We start from the raw sequence: 11,026 nt of genomic DNA on the forward strand, positions 1-11,026 counted from the left end.
AGCACACCCCTACCACAACCAAACTTAATAAGTACCACCCCTGGATATTATTAGGTTTCGGGCCTAATGTGAACACTCAGAACACGAAGCTCTACATAAATAAACAGGGTAAAAGAAGTTTTTATAAATACATAGGGGCCTTATATAGACCTATACATACGTCATATCTCTGGTCATACCATTTTGTTTTATTCTATATAACAAAACATTTCAGTATGTGAATACATTTATTTGCCTTTAGTCAATGCTCAAAAACTTGCTGTATGTTATTGTTTGCGTATAAATAAATGGATAATGGTGTTTTTGTCCGGGTTTTTGTTAACATAGCATAGACAAACTCTGGTATTGTGTATTGTTTTGCACTCTTTTTTCTCTGTTGTTTAAACGAAAATTTAAATTTTGTTGAATATCAGAATTGTGTGATCATTTCAATATGGTTCTAAAATCATTTTGATCAAAATTTAGGCAATAATGATAGTAAATTGTATTCTTGCTTGATCGTGGAGCGAAGTATAATATTTGAAATGAGCCCCTCCGAATTGAAAACCGGCAAGCTTGTTATATACCAGGCAACCCAGCAAACATGCACCTGTTTATAAAATGTTATAAACGTGTTATAAACGCGAAGTTATAAACGTGTTTTGGTTTGGCCAAAACATTCAAATGTCGAATTTTTTTCATCGTTTGACGTGAAAAAAAACCCACCACTAAACATCATTTAACAATAAATTGTTGTCAAACTTTTAGTGTAAAATATTTTTGGCAAACATTTTTGCAAAATATTTTGTCAACATTTTAGTAACATTGTGTTAAAATGTCTTGCAGCAAGTTTTCAAAAATATTTTAATATGTTATTAAAACGTTTTATACAATTTATTTACCCTTTATATAAGCCGACATGTAAACGGTTTTTGCAAAACGTTTTGTGTTTCCTGTAGGTGTACATAGAATAACAAGGGTTGCACGCATTCTATACAAATGCACCGCAAAGTTCTAATTTTCTTCTTACAATGTTACAGTTCCGGAAGTAATTACTTACAGATTTCTTGATTGAGACATTTAGGCCTAGATCATTATTATAAATACATGAGACATTTCTTAATAAAATACACTGGAACTCATGATTATATTTATGGCCTTTCTATTGGGTTCATGTTTATGTCACAGGAAAGATCTTATTATTCTCTTCTTCTAAATGAAAATCACACACTTCACGCGGGACTTCACGCAAGTTTACATAATTTGTATATCACCTTACGGCCCCAGTGAACATAAATCAACACGATTTGATGTCAATTTCAAACAAAATATGTTTATAACTCCATAAAAGAGAGTTACATTTTGAACTTCATCTTTTTATAGGCTTTCTATAGGTCATCAAACCTTTAGCTTATACCTCACTGTATATGATTGTATTTACATTATTCACGTGTATCCATTTATTTTGTTTCTTGAATTATTCTTATTCTTAATGTTTTGTTCTATTTAATAAATAACTTGATGTACTTGTAGTTTGTTGTTATACAATTGTTATTGAGAGAAGATACCGTATATACATGTGATTTTGTTAACTTTGTGCCGGAATATTCAAAACCCATCAACTTTGATTATCATTCAATTGTTGTTTTTATTGGAAAATTTCAGCACGAAACGCCTTGTAAATTATACCAAAAGCACTGCTTGAAGATCCAATATCATCTAGAACATCCATGTTGTCCCTGAATTCCCGGTTGATTCAAGGTGCAAATGTCAACCCGGTTGTCTTACGCCTCTAGCAACGAAATTCCAACTTTTTTCTTCAACATCACTTAAGTAAAAGTACACAGCAAAGTGCAAGATCCCTCAAGGTAAGGAAGGTAAAACTAAAATAATATATTCCGTGTAGAGTGTATATTCCGCCAAAAAAAAAAAGAAGGCGGAAGATAAATATCAGTATACCATGATAACATGTAATTGTATATGACGCATCGGGATCGTCCATGTTTTTATTTCATGCATTTTGTGTACGTTTCAAAGAAATTCACCGGAAATTCTTCAGGGTGTTGTATAGGTGTGAACAAATTAGGCTTCTTTAATGCTTTTAAACAATGTATTTCAATAAAATAACATATATAGGTCCTACTTTTGAAAATCATCACAGAAAACATGCTTAATGTGTGAACAATCACGGTGAGAATGCACATACCCAATCATATCGGGATAAAATTAATTACCGGGACAATTTATCTTCTGACGTCTTTATAATAACGTCCAAACTACATTATTGTTTGCAGAGCCTATGTATATAAAGCCTATAAATTCGCTTGCTCATCCTTTTCAGATTCTTGATCTTTCACCTAAACATACACACGTTAATGGTTTACGCGGGGGTTTACGCCAGACCACAACTGATGAGTAACGCTCATTGCTGTTACGTAATCAATTAAGTTAATTTTAAATTAATGTTGTAATTAATCTTTGAAATATATAATACGTGTATACTTCTGCCAGAGCCTTCTCTGACAGTCTGTTTACATAGTACATGTATACAGTTTAAAACCGATGGTTATAACTATCAATAATTAACTCTAATTACGTTATGAGGGCACGTGCGTTGGAAGTGACGGGATGTGCAGACACCAGTTCGAAAATGTCGTTCGATGAGAGCTTGGGGGTCATTCGGTGAGAAGTCCAAACAAATAAATCGTACTCCACATTTCTAAACATGTTTAATTCCTAAAACACTAATTATGTCAAATTCCAAGACTTCGGACACACCACAGATTAAGGGCGTACCATTTGACTCCAGAGGTTGGGAGGGGGGGGGGCTGGAGGTTGAGATTTTCGCCAAGTTTTTTTTCCGCCGGCAAGTTTGTTTTGTTTTTTCCTTTTTTTTAATTTGGGTCAAATATTAGTTACCATGCTGGGTACCATATGAAATAAACAACCCTCATGAGTTTGGTAAGGCTTTTACCCAATATTGGGTAATTTTTTTAGGGTAGTTGTAAATTTAGTAATGTATCGAAACGTATGGAAATGGATGGAAAAGGATGGAAATGGGTGGAAATGGATGGGAAAAGGATAGGAACGGATCGAAAAGGATGAAAATGGGTCGGAATGAATCAAAATATGACTCGAACACCTCGAAATGAGTACAATAAGAGCTCAAATTCATCAAAATATGTTTTCTTATCCTGTGTCTTCATTATGTCAGGCGGATTTATCCGCCTGATATACTGTGAAGCTCCTAAATCTTCTTCTTTCTTTCTTTCTTTCTTTCTTTCTTCTTTAGTAGAACCAAAAATTGCTACTAGTGCCAGACGCTTGGACCAATGTTGACCAAACTTGGCCACAAGAAGCACTGACCCAAGCTTAATATAACTCCTACACAGATAGGGGTCAAAGGTCATGTAAGGGTTATTAGGGTCATTTTGTGAAAATCTTAAAAATGCTACTGCTCCTTTAAATGACATGCTATGACCACCAAACATGGTCAGCAAGAACCGCTGGCCCAAGCTTCAAATAAGTTGTACCACAGATTGGGGTCAAAGTTCATGTAAGGCTTAATAGGGTCATTTTGTGAACATATTTGCGTGAAATGTAATGAAGCAGCTATCATTAGAGGCAGCAACCTTGTGCAGGGAAACAGCTATTTGATAACAAGAGATAAGCATATAGTTTCGTTGCATGCTTGGGCATGTCTACTGGTGTGGTTTTAAATTTCCAGGAAAATTAACAGTAAATATTGTGCTGCTATTTTGATAATAAGAGGTAAGAGTTATTAGGTTTGGAAATTATGCTATCCCATGATGCATTTATGAAAATACACACTAAAGGTTTGGAAATGATGCTATCCCATGATGCATTTATGAAAATACACATTAAAGGTATCTGATAAATGCTATATATAGTTGCTTGTGCGGTGGGGATGGTGGTCAAATTATATTCCTTCCCATGATGCATTTATGAAAATCAATACATACACACTAAGGCTATATGGTAAATGCTATATAGCAATAATGGTGAATACCAGTACTCGGGTTTGTGGGGGGGGGGGGGGCAAAGTTTGAAATTTGTCCGATTGGGCTAAAACTTATAATATAATAATCATAAGGGGATCATGAAACATCAGCTATGGTCATCCAAGGTCAATGTTACAGCTGCTCCGGATGGGGCAGTAACTCTGGGGAAATGATCCCTGACACTAGGGGAGTATGAAACCGCAAAGGTCATGTGAGGTCAAAGGTCAGGTCAAATTTAAAGTTGCTCCGATAGTGCTGTAACTTCGGGAAAATGATCCCTGAATAATTGGGGAGTATGAAACCACAAAGGTCATGCGAGGTCAAAGGTCAGGTCAAATTTAAAGTTGCGCCGATCGGGCTGTAACTTGGAAAAAATGATCCCTGACAATTGGGGAGTATTAAACCGCAAAGGTCGTGTGAGGTCAAAGGTCAGGTCAAATTTTAAGTTGCTTCGATTGGGCTGTAACTCGGGGTAAATGATCCCTGACACGTGAGGAGTATAAAACCGCAAAGGTCAACTGAGGTCAAAGGTCAGGTCAAATTTAAAGTTGCTCCGATTGGCCTGTAACTCAGGGAAACCAATTTCTGACACTTCATGAGTATAAAACTAAAAAGGTCATGCAAGGTCAAAGGTCAGGTCAAATTTAAAGTTGCTCCGATTGGGCTGTAACTCAGGGAAAATGATCCCCGACACTTGGGGAGTATGAAACCATGAAGGTCATCTGAGGTCAAAGGTCAGGTCAAATTAAATATTGCTCCGATCAGGCTGTAACAACTTGCGGAAATGATCCCTGACACTTGGGGAGTATAAAACCGTAAAGGTCATCCAAGGTTACAGGACAGGAAAGGTCAAATGAGGTCAAATGTTAAAATAGGCCCGATTGGGCTTAAATGTGATGCAAATTATCCTTGATTTGAGATAGCATGAGTAGTCAACTCACGTTTACCCGAGGTCAAAGGTCAAATGAGGTCAATCAGAAGTCAACGCCTGACATTCGTGGCTCGTGAGCCACAGTAGCTCTAGTTTGTTTTCCTGTCTTCCCTATTTAAGTTAGGCGTGCAGCCTAACTTATTTTTTTCTTGCTGTTTGTTTCTTTCTTTCTTTCTTTCTTTCTTTCTCACAATTGACTACTAGTGCTACATCCGTGATCGGATGTGGACCAAACGCATAGCCAAGCCGTATTGGGTAAGTGGCTACAAAAGTCTTAAAAAGTTTTAATATCGGAGGTCATCCAGGGGGTCACAAGGGTCAAAAATGGTCATTTTTGCCTCATATGTGCCGCACCCCCCATTATAATTAGGGGCAAAACATGGAGACATCTAGTCTAGTGTTTTGATAAACAAGAGATAACCACAGGCAATGGTTCTGCTGTCTGTGCTTCAAAACGTGTAAAATTTCGTCTGGATTCGTCTATTGCCAGGTGGTGAGTGCCGTGCATTCTCTAAATTCAGTACATTTCCATCGTCAACCATGTGGAAAATGTCATACGGCCGGGCGGTTTCACAAGTTGCCGGCTCTATCATACCAGTCGCTGCCTGGCTATTGCAGCTGCAATCCATACATCAAAACGTGTAAATTTTGGCTATTCCAACTGCAATCCATACACCCTTCATGCAAGACATGACTGGAATCGTCCACACAGGGAGTGAATATTACAAACGGAGTCACCCATTGAGGTAGGCCCATTCGAAATTCACACGCCCTGTGTGGGAGATTAAGATAATGTCTTCCGGAGAGGTTGTATGAATTTCAACTGGAACAGCCTAGTTGGGGCGTATGAAACCCCAAGTGGGCGATTCACACGAAACAAACTGAGGTATGTTCAGATGCCAATTTTGTTACATATCTTGAGTGTAACTTGTGATGTGATGCCTGTATGCTGGATATAAACAGCTACATCATTTCCACTGATGGCTATAGGGTGTGTGTGTGTGTGTGGGGGGGGGGGGATATCTTGGCTAAAACTGCATCACGCCTTCCCATGATGCATTTATGAAAATCAATAATCCCACTATATAGTTTCTACAGATGACGCAATAATGGTGAATAAGGGGTGAGGGTAAGTAAAATGTTGAAATATGACCGCATTAAACCACAAAGGTCATGTGAGGTCAAAGGTCAGGTCAAATTTAAAGTTGCTCCGATTGGGCTGTAACTCGGGAAAATGATCCCTGACACTTGGGGAGTATGAAACCGCAAAGGTCATGTGAGGTCAAAGGTCAGGTCAAATTACAAGTTGCTCCGATTGGGCTGTAACTCGGGGAAAATGATCCCTGACACTTAGGGAGTATAAAACCGCAAAGGTCAAGTGAGGTCAAAGGTCAGGTCAAATTTGAAGTTGCTCCAATTAGGCTGTAAGTCGGGGAAAATGATCCCTGACACTTTGGGAGTATAAAACCACAAAGGTCATGTGAGGTCAAAGGTCAGGTCAAATTTAAAGTTGCTCCAATTGGGCTGTAAGTCGGGGAAATGATCCCTGACACCTGGGGAGTATAAAACCACAAAGGTCAAGTGAGGTCAAAGGTCAGGTCAAATTTGAAGTTGCTCCAATTAGGCTGTAAGTCGGGGAAAATGATCCCTGACACTTTGGGAGTATAAAACCACAAAGGTCATGTGAGGTCAAAGGTCAGGTCAAATTTGAAGTTGCTCCAATGAGGCTGTAAGTCGGGGAAAATGATCCCTGACACTTTGGGAGTATAAAACCACGAAGGTCATGTGAGGTCAAAGGTCAGGTCAAATTTAAAGTTGCTCCAATTGGGCTGTAAGTCGGGGGAAATGATCCCTGACACCTGGGGAGTATAAAACCACAAAGGTCAAGTGAGGTCAAAGGTCAGGTCAAATTTGAAGTTGCTCCAATTAGGCTGTAAGTCAGGGAAAATGATCCCTGACACTTTGGGAGTATAAAACCACAAAGGTCATGTGAGGTCAAAGGTCAGGTCAAATTTGAAGTTGCTCCAATGAGGCTGTAAGTCGGGGAAAATGATCCCTGACACTTTGGGAGTATAAAACCACAAAGGTCAAGTGAGGTCAAAGGTCAGGTCAATTTTGAAGTTGCTCCAATTAGGCTGTAAGTCGGGGAAAATGATCCCTGACACTTTGGGAGTATAAAACTACAAAGGTCAAGTGAGGTCAAAGGTCAGGTCAAATTTGAAGTTGCTCCAATTAGGCTGTAAGTCGGGGAAAATGATCCCTGACACTTGGGGAGTATAAAACCACAACGGTCATGTGAGGTCAAAGGTCAGGGCAAATTTGAAGTTGCTCCAATTGGGCTGTAAGTCGGGGGAAATGATCCCTGACACTTGGGAAGTATTAAACCGCAAAGGTCATCCGAGGTCAAAGGTCAGGTAAAATTTAAAGTTGCTCTGATTGGGCTGCAATTCGGGGAAAATAATCCCTGACACTTGAGAAGTATGAAACTGGAAAGGTCATCCAAGTTCAAAGGTCAGGTCAAATTTAAAGTTGCTCCGATCAGGCTGCAACTTGCGGCAAATGATCCCTAACACTTGGGGAGTGTAAAACCGAAAAGGTCATCCGAGGTCAAATTTAACGTTGCTCAGAATATGAAACCGAAAAGGTCAACCGAAGACAAAGGTCGGGTCAAATTTAACGTTGCACAGTATTGCTGCGTGATGATGTCATCACAGTCATACGCCTAACTTACCTCGTGCCCTTGCAAAGGGCACAGTTGCTCTAGTTTTGAATTTCTTTCTTTCTTGCTTTTTCTTTTCATGCAAATAAAATTCAAATACTAGTAATCATGGTAATGGAAGGAAGAAAGAACAATTAGGCCTCGATTTAATTAATCAATTAACGCAAGAAAGAAAGAAAGAAAGAAAGAACGCACAATTCTTCTTTAATTTTAGATTAATATTAAAAGATATTAATTAATTAAATAAATAGTTGTACTTTATTTTTCTCAATGACATTATTTATTAGCATTAAATAAAAACTCCATGATTTCAATTAGGTGTAAGTTGGGACATATGACTTGACAAGCATTACAAAAATTAAAATGCCAAAAAATCAGGTTTGAAAAAAAATGACCAAATTAAAAGATCGTACATTTATGGCTTTAACCTTTGATTTATATACATTTTTATAGGCTTATTCCTGCATATTGTAGGAGGATATCGCTAGTATGAGTTTTCAATTCCCCTGTCAAATAGACCTTAAAATGTGTTTAAACTTAATCTGAGCATAAAATTCTAGAATTTGATTCAATATGATTTAGATATCATATCTATAGACCAATTTGGTGAATGAATTGTGGAAAAATAAACAATTTTTATCAAGACAATTTTCACCAAACTTTTTATGATGCAGTTCTTCTCCAGGATTGTTACTTTCTATTTATAGTACTTTATAATAGCTGATGAACTACTTCAAAAAAGGATTTTAAAAGATTTATATTTCAATAATTATCTTGAAAAGTTTGCAACTGGTGTATGTATGATGCCATGAACATTTAATTACACAAATTATGTTGAAAATTTGTATTATGTGGTAATGTTACATTATGGCCTTGACCTATTGAGATCTGCCAATGTTTCATCACAGATATTGGAATGTTATCATAGTATCTGTGGTTTCATGCTGCTGTGGCCGCTTTTACTGGCCACACTGTCCTGTGATTTGAGAATTTTGACCAACGGGTGAAACACATTTTGACAAATTTTAGCTCTTATTGTACTCATTTCGAGATATTTGAGTCATATTTTGATTCATTCCGACCCATTTTCATCCTTTTCGATCCATTCCTATCCTTTTCCCATCCATTTCCATCCTTTTCCATCCATTTCCATACGTTTCGATACGTTACTAAATTTACAACTACCCAATTTTTTTACCAAACATTGGGTACAATGTTACCCAACATTAGGTAAAATACTGAAAATAACCCAATGTTGGGTAAAATTTACCCAATGTTGATTTAAAAAGCTTACCAAACCGGTTTTTTACCCAGTGTTCTAACACTAAGTGTGAACAGTTTAGGTGGTTGAAAATGTAGAGGTTTTTTTTTTTCAGTATTGGTGGGAAGATTTTACTTCCAGCCCTCCTGGAAGCCAAATGGTGCGTTTAATTCAAAGGCACACGACAATCGGTGCAATTAGAAAAGTGTTTAAAGTTTTTTTTAAACTTATTAAATGAACACTGTTTTAACAGTGATATACAGATATGATAAATTATTTCTTACCAAGAGCGCTGACATATTTGACTTCTCCTTGTTTTAGTTCCCATGAACGTAACACTGAAAACCATCCATTAGGATAAACAGGCGGTACATCTCCTGCCCGACGACGTTTACGAATCTCGTTTGCCACCTCTTTCTTATTCCTCCCATCTGTAATGTATCCTACATCACCAAAGTTTCTGACTAACTCATAAGGCGTGAAAAGTTGACGTTGGATAAAATAAGTCGCAAGAAACAAAACGCCACATAAGATGACATTATAAAGAGTAAGTTTTTCGGCTAAAACGAAGGCAAAGTCCGAAACATACTGCAAAACAAAGTCAAATCGCGTTCCGTTTCCAGGATATAAAATTCTAAATTGTTCCGTTATTCCACTTGTTGCATGCAGTTCTGAGCTTGTTCCTACAATGATAGCGAGCACTATTATTCCTACTACAGATGGAACCCATATTAGTCGGTGTCTGTAGTTAGCCATGATGTTCATCTTCTCTGTGCAGCTACGTGCATAAAGCCTTACACACAACTTACAATTTCGTGACTAGGGTCTTGGCTGACTCGCAAATGACTAATGAACATGAATCGGGAAAAGGCACGTTCTGTTGATATTTTCAGTGGCGACGCTCTACCAACACATGTGCCATGCCCGGAAGCTGTAGTTGTAGTGTGATCACATGGACTCTGACCGTGCACGTTTAAATTAACTTATTATTTTAAGATGATAATGCCCAAATATTGTTGAATGTTAAATGTTAACTTGAAAATTTGAAATCTATTTAGGCCTATTTACAATAAGCCTAATTTCTGTCATAAAATATTCAAGTTTAAAGCTTTTAATGTGCGTGTTCATAGTGTTCATGTTTATGTACAGCTGGCTTACTAAGGGGCTGTGCAATAATTATGAGCCCCCGTAAAATTTCCAAACGGCTCGCCAAAATTACTTGCCCCCCTCGGCCCGCCAAAATGCTTGCCCCCCCCCCTCTCGGCCCGCCGAAAATTCTTTGCCCCCCCCTTGCACTACACGCCAAATTTTTGGGATCCCAATGTCCAAACCTTATTGTCTATACAGCCTGTCTCAAAAAAATTGTGCAAGTCAAAAGCGCCCTCTCTGGCAATTAGAAAATACCGTTGTGATATGATGCTTACATCAACGTCAAGGGCGTAGTCTTAGCTCTCAAATGCCGTTTGTTCTGTTCAATTTGCTTGTTTTAATCTCAAGATATGTTTAGTTGAAGACGAAAGGGTAAAATCACAATTGTGCCACTTTTACTAGGGAAGAGGGCCTTACATGTAACAGTGATAGCATCAAGTTTATCAAGAGTTCCTTCGTGAAATCAAAAGAATGCATTAATATTACACAATACAAAATTTTTTTGACTGTTTTTACTATTCTATCATGATGCAGGAATGATGATTCTCTTTTTCCACTTTTAAAATGATTGAAAAATAAACAAATATTTCACATTCTGCTGTAAAAATTAAATACATGTGCATGTCAATGATTTTATCATGGTAAATACTCTTCTCTTAGTCACTTAAGGCATGTTAAAAGACAAACAAACATTGCGCACTTATACATGTTATAGGTAAATGAACGCGTATTACTTGTTGCGAGAGATATTAGACAATATAATGCACGTGTGCTGATGTTGATGCGTCTAATGCATGTGCCCCGAAATGGGGAGTGCATTAGACGCATCAACATCAGCTATCATTGATTTACATGTACAGCTCTCTTCCCTAGTAAAAGTGGCACAATTGTGATTTTACCCTTTCGTTGTTAAATAAACATATCTCAAAATTGGAATAAGCAAATTGAACAGAACAAACGGCATT

The 11,026-nt window shown here is 37.6% G+C and overlaps 1 protein-coding gene across 2 annotated transcripts in view; it reads right to left on the bottom strand.

Moving 5' to 3' along the window:
* LOC140137714 (cholesterol 7-desaturase nvd-like) overlaps nucleotides 1-9,800 on the bottom strand; it is a 30,191-nt gene extending 20,391 nt beyond the window's left edge. The window contains exon 1 of one of the 2 annotated variants that reach the window (XM_072159477.1): nucleotides 9,197-9,800. In XM_072159477.1, the coding sequence (XP_072015578.1) occupies nucleotides 9,197-9,677 (481 nt within the window). In that variant the 5' untranslated portion in view covers nucleotides 9,678-9,800. The remainder of the gene's footprint in view (nucleotides 1-9,196) is intronic. The other variant, XM_072159476.1, reaches the window with a different exon arrangement.
* Nucleotides 9,801-11,026: the final 1,226 nt, after the last annotated feature.

This window comes from Amphiura filiformis, chromosome 17 (genome assembly GCF_039555335.1).
Source record: "Amphiura filiformis chromosome 17, Afil_fr2py, whole genome shotgun sequence".
Taxonomy (NCBI): domain Eukaryota; kingdom Metazoa; phylum Echinodermata; class Ophiuroidea; order Amphilepidida; family Amphiuridae; genus Amphiura; species Amphiura filiformis.